At 49.2% G+C, this 19,972-nt stretch overlaps 1 protein-coding gene across 1 annotated transcript in view; it reads right to left on the bottom strand.

Annotated features, from left to right (window-relative positions):
• The window catches only part of LOC144819160 (uncharacterized), a 98,927-nt gene that overhangs the window by 13,646 nt on the left and 65,309 nt on the right, over window positions 1-19,972 (bottom strand). Inside the window, exons 5-6 of the mRNA XM_078677132.1 lie at window positions 7,957-12,834; window positions 7,367-7,902 (exon numbers count right to left, since the gene is read on the bottom strand). Of these exons, the coding sequence (XP_078533258.1) occupies window positions 7,367-7,902; window positions 7,957-12,834 (5,414 nt within the window). The remainder of the gene's footprint in view (window positions 1-7,366; window positions 7,903-7,956; window positions 12,835-19,972) is intronic.

Consider the following 19,972-nt stretch of genomic DNA (forward strand, 5'->3'; position numbering starts at 1 on the left):
CAATGATGTTACTGACTGCTCTTAAATTAAAACACACACAAACACACGTACACACAGTAGACACAAACATACAGAAACATACACAAATACATATCCTTACACAGAGGCAAACACATATGTACACACAGACACAAACACACACATTTGAATGCCTACAAACATACTTTCACACACACACAACCACAAACATATACATAGACACATAAAGACAAGTACGGGAACCAGAGCAGGGGTAGGAACATGGCTAGTTGCTGAGCCACCTTCCGTCTTGAGCAACAGAGTGCTCTGGAAAAAGCTCCTGTTAGCCAAAACCCACTCACTAAGGGATCACATAACACTTGGTCAATCGGACCTAGTGTTCACATGCAAAGCTGGTCACTACTTCACTGCACCATTTCCAGAACCAGCATTGTGGTAGTGTCAGAGTTGAGATAAACTCTCTATTGACTCTTGGTCCTGATGAATTGCCACTACACCCGTTAGGGGCTACTTAAGGCAAGAAACATGTCGACCTCCCACATTACACACGCCCTTTAGGACCATTGCATCCAGATAGGGCTGCCTGTTTTTAGTTAGGTTAGTGCATCCCCGGAATAACATTTATACTATGGGACTGCCATAGACCTATTCTAAACTATCACCTCGCACTCACTATAGTACCTAGTCCACACACCTGCCTGCACCTTATGGTTCATCAAAAAACGATCTCCGCTAAAGAGCCCCTTTGCAGGTGCCCGTCGGGCATTGCAGCCCGACGAGGAGCAGGCCCAATGATGAAGCATGACACCCCTCGGGGTGTGTGAGGCCACTTTAAAACAGAGCTGAACACTCCCACCCACACTTAGGACCTGCACACTAGTTTTTTATATCAGACAAGCACACACACACACACAGACACACACCTACATATACACAGTCACACAGACAAAAAGAGACATACGCTTCAAACACATACATACACATGGACACAGAGAAACAAACACGCACAAAACCAGACACATATACAAACACATACACACCAAACACATCTATATACACACACAAACATAGAAACAGCTAGACACATATGCTCAATCATACCTAAAAACCCACACGTAAACACATGCACACACATTCATACATATAGAAAAATAGTCACAGACATAATTCTACCAAATACTCAGACACATACATACGCAGTTCAGCTAGATGAATAGTGTGTATTCTGAGGATGCCAGTGGTTCATGTTTATTTGTTACTGCATTTGAGTGTTTAATTTGTCAGGTGTTGGAGTGTTCTTGGGCAAATGCTGTGAGGTGGTGGTTCTTTTTGGTCTGGTTGCCCCTGTTTGTTGCAAAGCTGGAGGTGTGTTATGAGTTCTTGTGTGTGTCTCTTGTTGCTTAGGTGCCTGTGAGGAAGGAGGCTGGTTGTTGTTTGTTCGTCTCTGTATTTCCATGTCTCTCCTGCTAAGCATCGATTGTATGAGGTCTGGTGGGTGTTGAAGCATGTTATTGGGATGTGGGTTGGATGGTGCCAGTATCAGAGGAGTTCATGTTATCCTTGGTGTAACATTGTTGCGGCTTCTCGTGTCCAGGCCTGTGGTCTGCCTCCTGCCCTTCATCAATGGTCTTTGATTTTGCTGCTCTACTCCTAGTAATGTTGGGCACGAGAGGTGCTCGCTCTGTGCCCTCATTATGAGTTTGTTTGAGTTTGGTGCAGAGTTATGGGGATGAGAGAGAGGAGTGTTGCCTGGTCTGTCAATCTTATGCTCTCCGCCCTGGGCTCTGCCACTGGCTTGGGACAGTGGGGTGGGGACGATGGAGCATTCGCTGCCTGTTGGGGGAAGCACTTGGAGTTCTCCCTGTGACGCTGTGTGATGTGTTTGCCCTCCGACGGTGGCCTCACACCCGGTGAAAGCAGCCCAGAGGGCTCCGGGCCCAGGTATGTCAGGTCTGGAAAGTGTAGAGCTGGCGTGTCTGGCCCGGAGTCAGCAAGCCCCTTGGGTCTGTGAGTGGTAGGATCCACCCGGGGTATCCTTGGGGCCCTGGGGCTGGGGGGGGGGAGCTGGTGGGACCCCCCTTTCTGCAGAGTCAAAGCACATGGGGCCACAGGTGAGCAGATCATACATACGTTTGTTCATGGAGGCCTCACATACATAGAAGCAGTTAGAAGACTGAAGATGTGGCATTCAGTGACAGAAAGACAGTACTTGCTGAAGAAGCTTGTAGAGACAGTCTAGTGGTTGCACGTCACGTCGCGACGTGACGTGCTGGTAGCGAGGATCGGCTGCCTGCGCATGCGCAGGAGAGCGCGAGAGCAGTGCAGCGCCGGAGCATAAGCAGTAGGCTCGGCGCTCTTTAGGGAATAATAGAAATAAATGCACCACAAGTAATACTGGCTCCAGTGTCTTTATTGGGGACATCACTAACTCTACAATGGCGACGAGGGTGGGATGATGACCCCCCAGCATGAAAAGACCACCAGAGTGATCCCCACACGACACGGAGAGCACCAGTGTCACCAGCACTACCAAGCAAGAGCCCAAAGTACAGAGAGACAAGGAAGACCTCAAATTTACAACGCAGGTACCCTAAAGAGCGCGGCAGAGCCCAAGAGCACCCGAAGGAGAGGTACAGAGGAACGACGAAGAGGGGACAGACCCCAGAGACCAGCAGAAAAGCGCGCCAACCCACACAGCAGCCCAGAAGACAAGGGGAACCGCGCTGGATAACCCACCGAAGAGCGAGTGGGCTGACGCAGGTAGTCCCCACGCCCAAACAAGCGAGGAAGAGCAGGACGACGCACCAGGGAGTCCTAGGAGCCAAGGGAGTGCACAACCCAAGGTCAAGAGTGAGAAAATGAGCGCGCAGACTGGATACGCAATGGCGCCGGTACAATTTTTACCCCGCCCCGGAGAACCGCTTATGAAGTGGGAGGACTGGAAAGAATATATAGACAATTTCATAGGAGTCCTGGAAGATGAGAACGAAGAGGTGTTTAAACCCGCGAGAAAAAAACGCATTTTGTTACTGAACCTGGGCCCGGAAGGGCTGAGACTTTACAAGAGCCTAGTACCGAAACAGAGAACTTCTACGGACGACGACGTATACGCCCACGCACTTGACGACCTCAGCGAACACTTCAGACCGGCAGTGTGCGTCTCTGTGGACAGGTTCAATTTCCAACAGAGGAAGCAACGTCAGGGAGAAACGGTGGAGGAATACGTGGCGGCGCTAAAGCGGTGAGCATCAACGTGCAAATACGACAACTGGGAAGAGGAGTTCATTAAAGACCAGGTGGTGATGCATACCACGTGCACGTCAGTGCAGGACAAACTGTGGGCCAGTGGAGACACTACGCTGAAAGAGGTGTTGGTCATCGTCAAAAGGGCTGAATTAGCACGACGATGCGCAGAAGTAAGGAGGAAAGAAACTGCGTCCAACGCCATGGTGAACAAGGTAGACGACGAAAGACCCCGCAGAGAATATCAGAACAGGAAGCCAATGGAGAGAGGACCCAACAAGTGGCAAAGCAACACAAGCCCACAAGGGAAACAGGCAGGGAGCAGCAAGAAGCCATGCTACAGGTGCGGTAGCTGGTCGCATGAGGCGCACGACAGGAAGTGTCCCGCATTTCGCGCCAAATGCATGTACTGCGGAATAATTGGCCACTATGAAAAGGTCTGTCGGAAGAAGGCCTCCAAGGGCATGGTGAGATACGTGGACCAAGGCAGTGAAGACCAAGACCAAGACGCAGAGGAGGATGTCATCACGGTGATCTACATTGACGATCAGGTGTTGAGCACGGACGGTCAGGTCCTGGGAGTAGACGGGAAAAGGACAATGAAACCCGTCCTAGAAATGGCAATAGGAGGAATCACAATCAGCGTGGTGGCAGACACTGGCTCGCCCTTCACCATCGTCCAGAGAGCAGTGTGGGAGGAGAAATTCGTGCCGCGACTAGGCCCAGAACTAGAAAAACTAGACATTCGCCCCGTCACCTACAACGGAGATCGCATTTCAATGGCGGGATTCAGACCGTTGACTTTTGAATTCCGAGGCCGATCTGCTTACTGTAAGCTCTATGTGTCGGAGAGAGGCCCATCTGTCCTGGGATGGCTCGATCAGGGCGACCTGGGAATAAAGCTGGATCCAGGAGGCAAGGAACAGATACTACTAACGGACCAGGAAGCGTGGCCCGATCTCGACAAATGGAGGAATGAATACCCCAAGGTGTTCGGGGGCACAATTGGAAAGCTGCAAAAGTTCGCCCACAAAATTGTCCTAAAAGAGGATGCCCTACCTGTAGCTCACAAAGCAAGAAACATCCCGTTAGCAGTGAAGGAAGCCGTACGGGAGGAACTCCAAGACCTGGAAAGGAAGGGGATCATTGAGCCCATCACATGCGCTGAGTGGCTAGCGCCCCTGGTAGTAGCCAAGAAACCCAGCGGGAAGGTCCGGCTGTGCGTCGACATGCGGGAACTGAATAAGAACATTGTGGTGGAAAAGTTCCCCTTACCCAGGATAGAGGAGATGCTGGCTAGCACAAGGGGGATTAAGTGGTACTCCACCATAGACTTGACCTCCGCGTACCATCAAATAGCTATACATCCGGAAAGCCGGAAACTAACATCGTTCATCACCCCGTTCGGGTGCTACCAGTTCCGCCGCATGCCATTTGGACTGGCCTCTGTGGCAGCGGTGTTCCAGAAGCTGATGCACCAACTGTTCAAGGACATCACCGACGTCCAATACTTCCAGGATGACATCCTGGTAATGGGGAGAGACAGGCAAGTCCATGATGTGAAGCTGGGGAAAGTGTTGAGGACCTTAGAAAGAAAAGGACTCACAGCGGAATGGTCCAAATGCCGGATAGGGATGAACTCAGTGACATACTTAGGGCATGAGATAGGAGTGCAAGGAGTGACTCCTAAAGCAGAAAACGTGAGAGCGATCTGTGAAGCACCACCACCCACCAACAAGGAAGAGGTCAGATCATTCCTGGGAATGGCTGAGTACTATGGCAAGTTTGTACAGCACTTTGCCTCTAAGACTCATCACATGAGGCAGCTGACAAAAGAGAACACGGAATTCTGTTGGTCAGAGGAGACACAACGGGAATTTGACGTCATCAAAAAGGAAGTAGCGGGAGCAATACCACTCCAAGGGTACGACCCCCAAGGAAAGACCGTACTAACCACAGACGCCAGCGACAAAGGACTGGGTGCCGTGCTCATGCAAGACCGGGGACAGGGAAGACTAGAAACAATAAGCTTTGCCTCACGCACGCTGAGCGAAACGGAGAAGAAGTACAGCGTGATAGAGAAAGAGATGCTGGCAGTGGTGTGGGCCACCACGAGATTCAGACAGTTTCTGTGGGGCACACGGTTCCAATTGCGGACGGACCACAAGCCATTACTGAAGGTGTTAACATCGAGCGGGCACGGGGATGCCACGCCCCGCATATCCAAAATGACACTGAAACTACTTGAGTTCAGGTATGATGTGGAGCATATCCCGGGCAGCAAGAACAGAGTGGCAGACCACCTGAGCAGAGCGGCGGCCATGGATCCGAGTGAGGAAGACAAGGTGGGAGCAGAAGAATGGGTCGCACTCATGAAGGACCATGAGAAGGTCATCGGCCTTCAGGAGTGGAAACAGGCGTATGCAGAAGACCAAACGTTAGAGGAAGTGAAGCTATACATCACCCAAGGCTGGCCTGACAAGAGACACACTCGTGGGGAACTCAACCCCTACTTCGAAGTCAGGGAAGAATTGTCCATAGACGACCAAGGAATATTCATGTACAGAGGCGGAAAAGTCGTTCCCCCAACAAGCATTATTCCCAGACTGCTGGACATGCTACATGAGGGACACATGGGAATCGGAAAACTAAAGTTGAGGTCCAAACAAGATTATTGGTGGCCAGGAATGGATATAAGAGCAGAGCGACATGTAAGAGAGTGCCCAAGGTGCCAGGGTGCTGACAAGACACTCAAACCACTACGCCCAGCACTAGGTACATTCGAACCTCCAAAGAATCCATGGGAGGAGCTGTCAGTAGACATCCTAGGCCCAATCCTAGACACACAAGGAGTACAAAAGTATGTGTGTGTCCTAGTAGACAAGTACTCGAAATGGCCAGAAGTGAAAATAGAAGAAACCATGGACACAGAAAACATCGTGAAATTTTTAGCAGACACCTTTGTGAGGGAAGGCATTCCGAAGTCCATCCTCAGCGATAACGGCCCCCAGTTCAGGTCGGAGAAATGGAACAATTTCATGCAAAGGAACGGCATCACAGCGAAGCACACATCCATATATCACCCGGCGGGGAATGGTCAAGTGGAGCGCTTCAATAGAGTAGTGATGGGGTCAATCCAAGCAGCCATTGCGGACAACAAGGATTGGGAGAAGGACATATGGCACATGTTATGGGCGTATAGGATAACTCCCACAAGCACAGGATACAGCCCCTTCCAGATATTGCGTGGCCGAGAACCATTTACCCAAGACAATCGGGTGTGGAAAGAGAAAACAATAGTGAGTGAATGGTCACCCGCAGTGGTGCGTGCCAACATAGAGAAAGCACAAGCAGTCTACACAAAACACTACAACAAGAGGAGAAACGTGAAAGACGATGAGCTGGAAGAAGGTGAATGGGTGAGAGTGAAGTTGCCCACGCTACAAAGGAAGGGAGAGAGCAAATACAGCAAGCCCATGCAAGTGAAGGAAATATTGGGCAGAGCGGCTAGGTTAAGTGATGGGAATGTATGGTCACAGGACCGCATGGCGAGATGCAATAAAATTCTATCTTGGAACTATGAGGGAGTAGATGATGAGGATGGAGAGACTGAACTCGGCCAACAAGAGCATCTGGAGGCGGAACCTGATAGGAGAGGAGAAGAACAGCGACAGGTGAAGGCGGGATGCGCCGAGCAGGAGCCGAGGGCCGGAGAGAACCAGAGTGAGGTAACTGGACAAGCAGAAGCAAGAGGAAGCAGTAGAATCAGCGAAGGAGAGAGCCACACCACCCCGGTAAGACAGACCCGGCGCGGCAGGGCGGTGGTCAAGCCCACAAGATTCAGAGACTATGATTTGAGCGACGGACTGTAAGTTAAGAAAATGTTTGTGTTGGAAAAAGGGGAGATATGTAGAGACGGTCTAGTGGTTGCACGTCATGTCGGCGACGTGACGTGCTGGTAGCGAGGATCGGCTGCCTGCGCATGCGCAGGAGAGAGCGAGAGCAGTGCAGCGCCGGAGCATAAGCAGTAGGCTCGGCGCTCTTTAGGGAATAATAGAAATAAATGCACCACAAGTAATACTGGCTCCAGTGTCTTTATTGGGGACATCACCAACTCTACAAAGCTGTTTACTCTGAGCCTTACCTTGCGTCCTGCTTCACTTTCTGCAGCTGGAGGGTGACGTCCCCGGCGGCGGGATCCTTCCCCGGGTAGATCTGGGTGGAGATCGGCTTCTGCTTCTCATCCAGGACGGTCAGCCTGACCCCTTTGCCCTCCAGGAGGTCGCTCTTGGTGAGGACGTTGAGGTCCAGCTCGGTGGCCGGGCGCCCCGGGTCTGCCAGCGCCTGCACTTTCTTAACTAGCGCCTGGTGCTCTGCTTCTGGGAGCGCAGCCGCGGCCTTCTCCCCTCCAACCGGCGTTTTCTTCATGCGCCTTTGGAAATTTTGTTCGTCGAAGAATCGCTGAGTTTTCTTCATTCCCACGACGTTGTCCACGAGTTTTGCAGCGCATCTACTAATCTGTTTGCCCGCAGTGCGATGCAGCAGGCCAGTGACATAAGATGACCAATAATTCATAAATTGCTCATTTATATTCTTGGCGATCAGATCTAACAAATCATCTGTTGTTTTCTTCACATCCGGGAGATTGCGACGTTTGTCGTCTGCCGTACATTCAGCAGCCTTTGCGGTCTCGCCACCTTTGTCCCCTTCCTTGCCTGCAGGCGCTTCTTTGACCTTGAGGACCTCGCCACATTCCCGAATTATAAACGGGATGATCCTGTCTTCAGTCAGCTTCGTGGCTCGGAGGAGAGTGTCGACGTCCACTGCGGCTTTTGCAGCAGCACTTGCTGCATCAACCAAAAACCCGGCTGCCGCCTTTCTGGGTGCAGAACATTTCATTTCTTTATTCAGAACAGATAAGACTAAATCTCCGAAGGAACTGAAGCAGGTTTTCAGCACCTGCTTGTCCTTCCAGACCTCGCCGTCTGCACCCTGACAAATGCTTGTGAGTATTTTCTCCAGCCACTCTTTGGAGGGATTTGGGATCTTAAAGTTCTCTGGCGTCTCTGCATTCATAAGAGTCTTTGGCACTGTCCTCACGATGACAAACTTAAGAATGCACTCCTTCAAAACTGCACTCTTCTTCACTGATTCTGCGCTTACGAATTGAAGGCGAGACTTGTAGATCGCGTTGATTGCAGCGTCTAGGCCGTAATTCAGGCCGTAATTCAGCCCCGCGAGGACCGTCTGTTTGCACAACTCCTGCCCCGCGTACTTCGCAGCCTGCAGGAAGGTCTTCTGAACAGCAGAGCTTGTGGCCAGGGTCCGGATGGATTGGCCAAAGGCTTGTTTGCCAACAGAAGTGACTGCGGACTTTGCAGAACTAAGCATTACTTTTCCTGATTTGATGATATCTCTCGCGACACTTGAAAAGGTTTTGGTTCCGTTGAGCAGACCCTTTGCTGAGTTCCACGTGGCACGAGCTGCCTTTTTAATGAAGCCAAACCCTGCACTTATCAGCGATATCCCAATACTGATAGCTTTGGCTATGGCCCACTTTGCCCAACTGAAGCTGCCTGTGATCATCCCTTGGACCCCCGATATCATGTCTGAGACACCCTCTGAGATCAGAGCCATCCCGAACTGACTCGCTGCCCCAAGCGAGACGGCGCACACAAGGACCCCACCAAGGATCTGTGCGACTCCAACGAAAAAACAGATCAGAGCATTAATGCAGAATTCAGGCTTCTTCTCGACCTCAAACACAAAGGACAGGCCATAGTCATACAGCACAATAAGCTCTTCTGTGGTTATAGGACTGTCATCAGTTGACAACGAGAAGACAGCCTGTTCCTTGCATATAGCCTTCTTATTTTTCTTTTGAAGCTCTTTTAATTTTTCTATAGATTTGTCGATGTAATCATCAATCCAGGACTCGAATAGGCTCATCCGGGTCTGCATTTGTTTTGTAAAGTTGGGTTCCTCTTTGTTGTGAGGTTCAAACTTGTCAATGCAGGACATCTGGCAGGAAACCATGGTGTTCGTAACCTCCGATACATAGACGTCGATCATTTTCTTAGATTGTGTTAAAAGGTCTATTGCCTTCTGCATATATCCCTCCTTCCCCAGATTGATTGTAATGTAGGCCTGATTGTAGAGTGAGACGGCACGGTACACTTGATCAGTCGTCTCTGCTTTCTGCCAGAATGATAGCGCCCCGTAATCCGATGCTTTGTTCTGAGTGTGGAGGTACATGCGATCCATAGCCTGTTTGATGAAGTCGTAGAAGTTATCTGATTCCCCTCGCAGGAGGCTGTCTGCTCTCTTCTGAATCATTTCGCCAAGGTCTTTCTTCAGCTGATTGCTGTCTTTATGGTCTTCAATGTCCTTCTCATGCAGTGTGAGCCAAAGGGCCCAGCTCTCCTTCAACGCATTCAGAGCTGGGCTGTAGTCAAACTTTGAATTACTCTTAGGAGTTTCTAAGGTGCGCACATTCTTTACTGAATAGATGTCTGTTTTTTCACGTTTATCATACTTTCCTTCAAATTCATTTAGATGTTTACAAAACTCTTGAAAAAGTTCCTCCCGCAGCTGTACTTCCAAGAGCTCATTTTTCTCTGTTTCCTCAATGCGCTTCTTCTCATAATCTGCTCTGAGCCGTCTCATCACCTCGATGGGTTGGCCCTGACACGATGGTGACAGTTCATCATAGTTCAATATCATTTGGACCATTCCAGGATTTCCTTTACGGGAGGTTCTGCCAAATATCTGCTTTTCTACCCTCATGTTTGTGGGGAAATGAGTGAGAATCACACAGACTCCTCCATGTTCATTCACCTCTTGAGTGACTTTAACATCTGTGCCTCTTCCACCGAGGTTTGTAGCAATGATAACATCTCCTGGCCCAAAGGTGACCCTTTCAACATCATGTTTATCACTTCTGGTGTACAAAGTTATTTTACCAGAAACAGCTTTCAATTCTATTAACTTTTTTTGTAGATTATCAGCTGTTTTCACATCTTCACAAACGACTAAAGCCACTTGCCCTGTGCCCCACTGGCTTGGACTTGTGCGCTCCTTCACATGTTCACAGATACTTTTGATCCAGACTTCATGGCCTCCTTCGACCTGGAGAGTTGGTAGCTCAGTCTTCTTAGTATGGCGGTGAGTAGGCATAGCATAGCAAGACACCTTGTAGTGTTTTTTAAGGCACTTAACCTCTGCCTCATCCCCTAGGGTCCCAGAGACCCCAAACAAGCCTGTGCCATTAGTGTATCGCTGAAGGAAATGGAAATTTGACATGAAGTTGGTGACATTGGACAGTGGTGATATCGCCAGTTGGTGCTTCATCTCCAGGAACTGCTGTAAGCCGTCACCCCAGCGCTTGTTCTTCTCAAGCACACCGGTGGCTTTGAAGTCCACTGGGATGATGGAGTGGTATTCATGGATGGGCGTGGTGGTGCTAACGTTACTGACTGATTCTATCATGTACTCTCGATCCTTCTCCATCACGACTGCCTTCATAGCATTTTCCACAAAGACCTTCATCCTATCCCGGGTATATTCCTTCAGGTAGCCTGGCAGGAGAATAAAGTTCTCGTCCTTATTCGCTTGATTATCTGGTGGCTGATAGGTTTCTGAGTACCTGATTCTTGATTCCAGTTCAGTGATCGCTCCATCTATCAGATCCTTCTCGCTCATCACCACACAGGCACAGCCATGTTCCATGAGAAGAATGCGAATTTTGTCATGATCAGATGAGGATTTGTTGTCTGATACGGAACTGATCGCAAATTCAGATGCTTTACCATCCTTTAGCTCATAATATTCAAAAACAACAGCATCTTCAAGAACCTTCTGAAAAATAGACAAGAGATCTCGCTGCTGAGCCGGCCCAAGTTTATCCATGAGTTCTTTGATTGCAGAGTCTTTTGGCTCTTGAGTGATTGGCTGATCAGACTTATTTTGAGTGGACTGATTCTGCTTCACATCCTCTTCAGTAAAGAACCCCAGCTGCAGTCCCAGCTTTTGAATTTCGAGGGGGGAGAAGTGCTCTGATGTGCTCTCCCCCACGACTGCTGCAGCAACTTTGTGAAAGTATTGTGTTCCTGTGGCCCAAAGAATGTCACCAGTTTTAGCCTCCTGGATGCGATGGCAAGTGCATATCTTGGCCCAGATGGCTGCCAACAGTTGTTCTAAGTGCCGCATTCCTGTTGCTGCATGTGAAAGGTATGTGACTTGGACGCCGCTGTCTAAGGTCATATAGTCCACTTCATCCACAATGGCTATGTCAAAGGTCCGATCTCCTCTGGTTTTGCGTTTTTCAAATTCTTGTTTTAGAATGTCAGCAGCAAAGTTCCCGACAGTGCCGTACACAATATCAGCTGCATACGCCTTTTTAATTGCCTCATTAACATCAGTTTCTTTATCTAACGCTGGTGGAGGTACAACACTACAAGACACATCGAACATATTGTAGAGTTTGATCCATTCCTCTTGATCTCGACGGGCAAGCACTGGTGAACTTGTGATAACATCAACCTTCTTCCCACGGATGGCATGAACAAGGGCGAGCATGGCCACGATGGCAGATTTGCCCTCTCCTGTGGCGATCTCCAAAAGACAACCATTGCATGCAGGGTCCTTAGAAATGAGAAGAGTCAACAGAGATGCGAGCTGAGTCATGCGTGGGAAATAGCCCTTAAGCTTCACTCCTGACTGTATTTCAATAGCTGTAATGTCCTGAACAGCCACACACAAGCCAGCCAAAACTTTCACCAGTTGCTCAATATCAGGATTTACTAAGTTTATTGATTTGATTATTGGTTTACATTCTGTTGTAATCATCGTCTTATCTGCAAATGTCTTTTGATATTGTGGAAGTCGAACTTCAACTTTGCTGAGCACTTGCCCCAGGATAGAAAGTACCTCTTCTGGGTAGTTATTTGTTCTCATTTCTGATAGTATGGTTTTTAAATCCTTGTCCTTCTCTAGCTTCACTGATCGCTGTAGATCCTGCACTGCATCTTCCTTCTTCAAAGATGCAATGGTGGTGTCTATATCGAAGTGGTAGGTCTGTACCTGTTGGAGGATCTTCTCCACCTTCTCTTGTGGAACACCTCCCTCCTGTACTTTTAGAGTGAAGATAACTGCCTGGATTGGAGTCCAGACTCCATTGAATAATATGTGTTCCAGGAAGTCTTGGCTGGTTCTGGGGAGCTCAGAAAAGACAGCTCTTGACAGTCTCCCAGCTAAAGTCTTGTTTGTTTTGCAGAGCATGCTTAAAATATGTATTAGAAAGCTGGACTTCTTATCAAGCTTATCTATGTACTGTTGAAGTTCAGTCGCATCTAGGTCACAATCTTTCAGAGTCACTTGTGCTGTTGCCAGAAGGAGACTCAGCTGTTCGGTCAGTGACATATTCTCCTCGAAGGCGTTATTCAAACTTCCATGACACCAGGTGTATATGCCCATCGATCCGATGTACCTGGCGATGAGACGCTGTTGCAGAGTTTGCATCTTTTCCCCAATATCCATGGAAGCAGCACTTATATCTTCGGTTATGCCGTAATCAATTAGGAGCTGGTTGAATTTCTCCTCAACATCATTTTCCTAAAATAAAAAGATTACAGTGTGTGTTAATTCTTCCCTTAGTGGGAATCCAGGATAACAGCATTAGCAGAAGTATCTGCAAAAGATATGTTTTCCACTGGCCACTAATTTTTCAAGAAAATGTTGGGACGTTTCTGAAAGTCCTCTGTCAATTCAGTTGTACCTGTCTACATCTTGAGCACCAGGGTACAGTTCCTACCTCACTGCTCTTTGGACACCATATATTCCTTAAGCCTTGACTCATCAAAGGTGAGAAGTGATCAAGGATAGCAAAGGATTAACCTAGGGGGGGATGAGCTCTTGGAACTCAGATACTGTATGTCACAAAGTCATAGGAGTAAGGTTACAGCAGCACCAGGTAGAACAAGATGACACACTATACAGTTTTTCAGAGTGTACGTGTTATAGAACTCCAGCCTCACAAACACTAAAATCCAATGGCAATATTATCCTGTTTGCCAAAAAACACCAGGCTTCGGCAACCCTTAGAATCACCTAGTCTCCATTCTTGTAGAATGGCCTGTGGTTCTCCATGAGATTAGTGCCCGACAGATTGTTGCAGTTGCATCCAATGTACTATGGGGCAAATTTACAAGCCCCTTACGCTGCCAGTATGTCACTTTTTGTGACGCACTGGCAGCGCATTTCTTTGCCCCATATTTACAAGGACAGGACGGGCCACCCTGCGTGGCTTTTCCTGTCCTTGTAAATATGGCACCTTTACACTCAGCACTTTGCGTGAAAGGGACGTTCCATGGGTGTTGCTCTTCCCACACAATACCGATGGAACCAGACACATTTCCAGATTTACGAGGATTCATAAACATGGAAATGCGTCAGTATGCTACGGCACTCTAGGGGTGGCGTAGCGAGGCACACCGAGGAGAAATGTTTTCATTTCTCCTCGTTTATTTCCTCTTTCAATGCGTGCTGCATTCTACAGCACGCATTGAAAGAGAAAAAGGCCTGTAGTGATTGTTTTTGTGCCGGAAGGTATCCCTTCCTGCACAAAAACAATCTCCCCATGACGCAGGCATCCTTGCACAATGGTGCAAGGGTGCCCGCACCGGCGCATGGCAGCTGTTTGTGAGCAAGCGCAGGGGAGAGCACAGGTATGCAACATATCCTTGTAAATATGTTGCATTCCTGTGCTCTGAAAGTGGAGCAGCGTGGTGCAGCCAAAGGGCTTGCGGTGCCAAGCTGCGGCACTTTCTCATAAATCTGCCCCTATATGTCTGTATATCTTTGTCCATGCCTCTCAGGTGTTTCTGTGGGAGGGCTATAGCCTCGAAACCCAAAACCCCACCATGCAAAAATGAATTAGATCATCAGCCTACAACAAGGAGTGTTTGGAATCCTGTGGTCAAGTGGATATCACACCTGACACAGTGGGAACCAGTTGTTCCAATGGGTTCCACAGCCAGAGTTCCAAATGCAAAACAACTGCAGCTGGTAATGGGCTAGTCGCTGTTTGAAATAATCCTTTTTGCAGGGTTATCCGCAGACATTTTGCTTCTCCCTCCTATTTTATCCTAACCTGCTGTTGTTGGTTTTATGATTTTTGGAACTTTACCACTGCTATTCAGTGCTAAAGTGCATATGCTCTCTGTGAAATTGGTATTATGGAGTGGTGTTTCCCTGATTGGCATATATCATTTACTGCTTAGTCCCTAGTAAAGTGCACTGAGAGTGACAGGGCCTGTAAGTCAAATGCTACTAGTGCAGCACTGGTTGTGCCACCCACAGAAGTAGCACTGAAAAGGTATCTCAGACCTGCCAACGCAGAGTCTGTGCGCAGTTTGTAACTGCCATGTCTACTTTGCAAGTGCACCCACTTGCCATGCCCTAACCTCCCCTTTTCTTACATATCAGTCACCCCTAAGGTAGACCCAAGGTTCCCCTGTGAGTATGGTACAGTGTATGTGAAAGGTAAGACATGCCCTGGTGTGTGTGGCATATCCTGGCAGTGAATTACTGCCAATTTCATTTTTCACTATTGCAAGGCTACCTGTTCCCATAGGACTGAATGGGGAGTTTGTTTATAACATCTTATAAACATAAATACCCCTGGGAACAAGGTAGACAAATAACGTTTAGTATGCCTGAACTCAGAATGTTAAAATGCTTCTTTTGATGAAGATGATTTTTACATTCTGTGCATGAGAATACCACTTTTAGAAAGTAGGTATTTTCTGGCTTAGCCATCCTGTGTGCCTCTGCTGGGGTTGTGGATTGACTGGCTTTGCGATGACAGGGGCTGGGGAGGTGCAGTGCCTTCATAGAGTCTGATGGGTCAGGGCTGGGCTGAATAGAACTGGGCTGCATTTAGGTTAAGGGGAGATTTCCTTGCACCTGAATGGGCCTGATCTGCCTTGCACAATGCCGTCTCCACCGCCTGCCAGGAAGCTGCACCAGTGAGGACAGAACTGGTTTGGGCTGGGCACAGATACTCTCTGCCTCCAGAGAACAAATGATGTTGTGGTATAAATATTGGGGCCCAGACCCCAGAACTTCAGAACTTCCAAGACTCCCAAGAAGAAGAGCTGGAGAAACTGTGAGGAGGAACTACCACTTTGCTGTGTGCTTTGCTGTGTTGGCCTGCAGTGGATGCTTCTGTCTTGGGCAGTGAAAGGACTGGACTGAACTTTCCGCAATCTCTTTTTGTGAGTTTCTCTAAGGACTTGAGGGAGAGCTTGCACCCTGTTCAAGAAGTCTCAGGAAGAGCAAAGACTTCAAGTTCTTCTGCCTTCAGCACTGAGGACATACCCCCAGATGCACCAAGCCCATATTCTGCGAAAAATACCGAATCGCAATTTAGAATTCGCCGAATGGGATGCATCAATAAAAGCGACTTAAAAAAAGCGAATCGCAATCGGCCGCAATTGCCAATTGGGACTTCTGCAAAATTGCACAAAAATCGCAGAATCGCCCGTTTTCCATGTAAAAATTGCGAATTCCCAATTACCGAAATCGCAAATTGCGATCTCGCTAATTGCGAGATCACAATAACGGGAAGTCGCATTTCGAGCACAATCATGACATCACAACCAGGAAGTAGGCAGTTCCCTCCCTCATTCAGAACACAGAGCCTGAGAGTGGAAGAAGCACAGCCCAGAACTCCATAAGACACATCCTGCAGCACCACAACAGGACACAAACAACAAAATAAAATGTCCCAGGAAGCAGCAGGAAGCAGTGCACCAGGCAGAAAGAGAAAAATAAAATTTTCGGAAGAGGAATTGGAGTACCTCATCGAGGGAGTATCAAAGGACCATGACAGGCTGTTTGGCAAGGAGTCCCGGAGGGTGCCTGAGGCCGACAAGAGGCACATTTGGCTGCGCATCAGGTCAAAGGTCAACTCTGTCGGAGTGACACAGCGCTCCATTGAAGATCTAAAAAAGAGGTGGTACGACCTCAGAGGTCGTGCCAAAGAACGCATTGCTGAGAGGCTGGGGGAGCAACATGCCACCGAAGGAGGAGAGCCCACAGTTGCACCCAACACTCCACTCGAAGACCTGGTGGAGGACACACTGAATCCTGCAGCCTGCGTGGGGTCACCCGGCTGGACACCTCCCGACTCACCCAACAATCCCAAGGTAAGTGCCATGCAACTGCGACCCCGTCCCCTAACAATGCCCATGACTCCAGAACTAGCCATTTGATAACCCCAGTAATGCAGGCCATGCACACCTGCAATGCCCTATTGCATTGTGGGACATGTAGTGTGGCAATATTTCCCGGATAGCCACACACAGCCAGACCTGTCAAGTGAAACATATCCCTAAAGCCAGTCAGGGAATGCAAGCCTGCATGCATGTTGCAACATCCCATGTGCAAGATACATATCATTAATCAGGCACCCATTTAAATCACAGGTGCGTCAGAACAACCCAGCAATGACAGCGAGGCACTCCACATTGAGGAGAACCCTGAGGACACCGAGGAAGAGGGCCATCCTGCCCCACGACCAGGACCATCACAAGCACCAGCAGCAGTACCACCACCTCCCCATGTTGACAGGGCCACCCCTGCAGCCACAGGAGCACAGCAACCACCACATATGACACCCATGGCAGAGGTACAGGCCACACCACCACCCAGGAGGCAGACACGGCGCACAGCCACTGTGCGATCTCAGTCCAGCAGACTGATGAGGCAGCTGCGCAACGTGTCAACACGCGCTGGCAGGGGGGAACATGTCCGAGATCCTGGGCTGGGCATAGAACGCCGGATGCTTGCTGTCCACCAGAAGCAGGCACGACACCTGGCAGCCATCCACCTGCAGCTTAGGGAGAGACCGCGAAACGTGAGCCAGCTCACGGAAAGCATGCTCGAGATGACCGCTGCTGTCAGGGAAAACAGCCAGGTCCTGGTGTCCCAGCAGGACATCAGCCGCCGCCGCCACCGCCAGCTGCTGACCCGCCTGTCAGCATACACAAGATCCAACCATCTGATTGGGAATGCGACCCCCCAACTTTCGCGCCGCTCCCTTGCGATGCAAAGTCAGATGGTACAATGCTGCCTTGGAACAGGTCACAACAGCTGTTCAAAGTCTGCAGGCGTCTGGCCATGGCCAAGCAAGGGGGGGGGGGGGTGATGCCAGTGAGGGCACCTCAAATCACAGCAGCCTGTCCTTGCCGGTGGTAACCAAACGCCGCCGCAGCACCAGGCCCACTGTAGCATCACGGGCCAATAGTGGTGTGGAGGACGTGGAGAGGTGACTGGGTGCGTCTGGTCGAAGGCGCCAGTGACTCTATGTACTGTAGCAGCAGTGCCATGCTGATGAGACAAGCACGCCTGCTCCGCTGTAATGGGGCTGTATGTGGAAATACAGTTGATATGTATTGTTAAAAAATAATCCTAAGGAATATTATTGTGCAAAAAACAATAAGAATTTATTCCAAACGTAAATGCCACTCATGTCATTATTTCATTTGGCATGCATGAGTGCAGTGTTGTCTGAGGGGTATGGGTGCACTAGAAATAGTTAATTGTGATGTAGTTGCGGCGCCTGTCTCCTTCTGCAGGATTCTCCCCGCGTGCATGATGCACATGTGCAAGTGGGCGGTTGTCCCCCTCAGACTCACTGCCAGAGCTCTCAACAGGTATCCTCCGCTTGGGAGCAATATTGTGGAGTATGGCACACACGGCCACGATGCGGCAGCAGACCTCAGGCTGGTATTTGAGGGCCCCACCAGTCTTATGTAGGATGCGAAATCGGCTCTTTAACAGCCCAAATGTCCGTTCAATGCAATTTCTGGTGCGAATGTGCGCAGCATTGTAACGCCGTTGCTGTGGTGTGGCAGGGTTGAGGTATGGGGTGAGGAGGTACTCACGGAGGCCGTAGGCGCTGTCACCTGAATGAAAGGAGTAGAGGGTCAGTGCCATTTCATGCGCAGCTACATGGTCTCAACGTACTGTATGTGGGCATGTGTACTTACCTAGGAGGTGTCCTTCGCCATAGTCACCCCTGGCCAAGCGGGTGTGTATGCCACTGTGCCGGAAGATGAAGGAATCATGCGTGCTCCCCGGGTATTGGGCCACTATGTCAGTGATGATTGTCTTTGCATTGCAGACCATCTGGATGTTCCGTGAGTGGTAGGACTTGCGGTTCCGGTACATGTACTCTGTCTCAGCGGGTGGGCAAATGTGGATGTGGGTAAAGTCAACGCATCCAATTACATGGGGGAATTGCGCAGTGTTGTAGAATAGAAGCTTTGCTTGACTTAAGTCCTGTTGGTTGTTACTGAAGGTTATGTAATGGTGTATCCGGGTCAGCATGGCGTCCAGTGTGACAGTGTGCTCTGGGAGATCCCCTCTGCATATGCAACTATCCCCTGGAAGCTTCCAGAGGCCAGGAGGTGCAGGCAGCACAGGACCTGGACATGGGTGGGCACGGCATTGGTCCTCCATGTTGGGTGCTGCATCAGGGGGTCAAGATCATCGATGAGCTCCTTAATCATAGCCCCATTCAGCCTGTATTTGGAGTAGATCTCCTCATCAATCTGGCCCAGGAGTGTTATCCGCAGCCAGAAGATGCGCTCCTGGATCCTGCGTTGCCACGATGTATAGTCCTGGCATTGTGAGTGTGCTCATGCTCCTACTGTGTCTCCTTAAGTGTGTTTGTTTAGCCCCGCCCAATATGATTTTTTTTTATTTTTAACATTGAACTTCATGGTTGCCACCTGGTTTGACTTCTCCTTAATTTGCGTGTCGCTAATAGCGATTTTGTTTTTTTTCTCGCAAATTGCGATTTTTGATGAATTGGATTTGCGAATAATTTGTGAGTTCGCTAATTAATTCGCAGAATCAGTGGAACATCACTATTACAGAATCGCAAATGGGGTTCCACTTTGATTCTGCGAATTTAATTACGATTTGCAATTTGGTTGGTTTTTCTTTCATGAATTGCGGTTACATATATTGCGATCGCAATAGCTGTTTCGCAACTATTGCGATTGCAATTTTGGTAGATGAATCTAGCTAGATGTGTTTTGTGCTGCAACAGAAGAAAAAGCAACTGAACACCATCTATGACGCCGCTGCCGACTCCATGTCAACCGATGACAGCGCTCCAGCAACGACAACGCCACTGTTTGCACCATGACCTGCCAGCACCGCGACGAACACCATATCACTTCGCACCGCAGCCCTGGTCTCACCGACGGAGCTGGATGACCGTCACCGAGGCGCTGCCTGCACGCGACCTGAGGGCGCCGCAGTGCTGCACTTTGCACCACAGCCCCGATGCCTGCCTACGCCGGCGCACCCGACTTCAACTGTGAGGAGTTCAATCGGCAACGCGTGTGACTTCAAGGGCCTGACGACTCCTGCACCGACTACCGGAACCAACGCCTGCGGACGCCATGCTTTCGGAGCTCAACGAGAGATTGCAGACGCCCTGCATTTCTAAAGGTACTCTTTTGCGTGTCTACCCGACACCTTAGCTGGCCACGACACTGTGGTCAGCCAGAACTGTTTGGATTTCTTGTTCATGACTCCATAATAGCCCCATTTGGAGCTATCGACTTCAAGGAACTTTATTTCAAGTCTATTTTGATAACTGAAGATTTCTAAGTACTATATTGTGGATTTTTATTGTTTTTGGTCTTTTCTTAAGTATATAAAAATATTGGAT

This window comes from Lissotriton helveticus, chromosome 2_1, assembly GCF_964261635.1.
Source record: "Lissotriton helveticus chromosome 2_1, aLisHel1.1, whole genome shotgun sequence".
Lineage (NCBI taxonomy): Eukaryota > Metazoa > Chordata > Amphibia > Caudata > Salamandridae > Lissotriton > Lissotriton helveticus.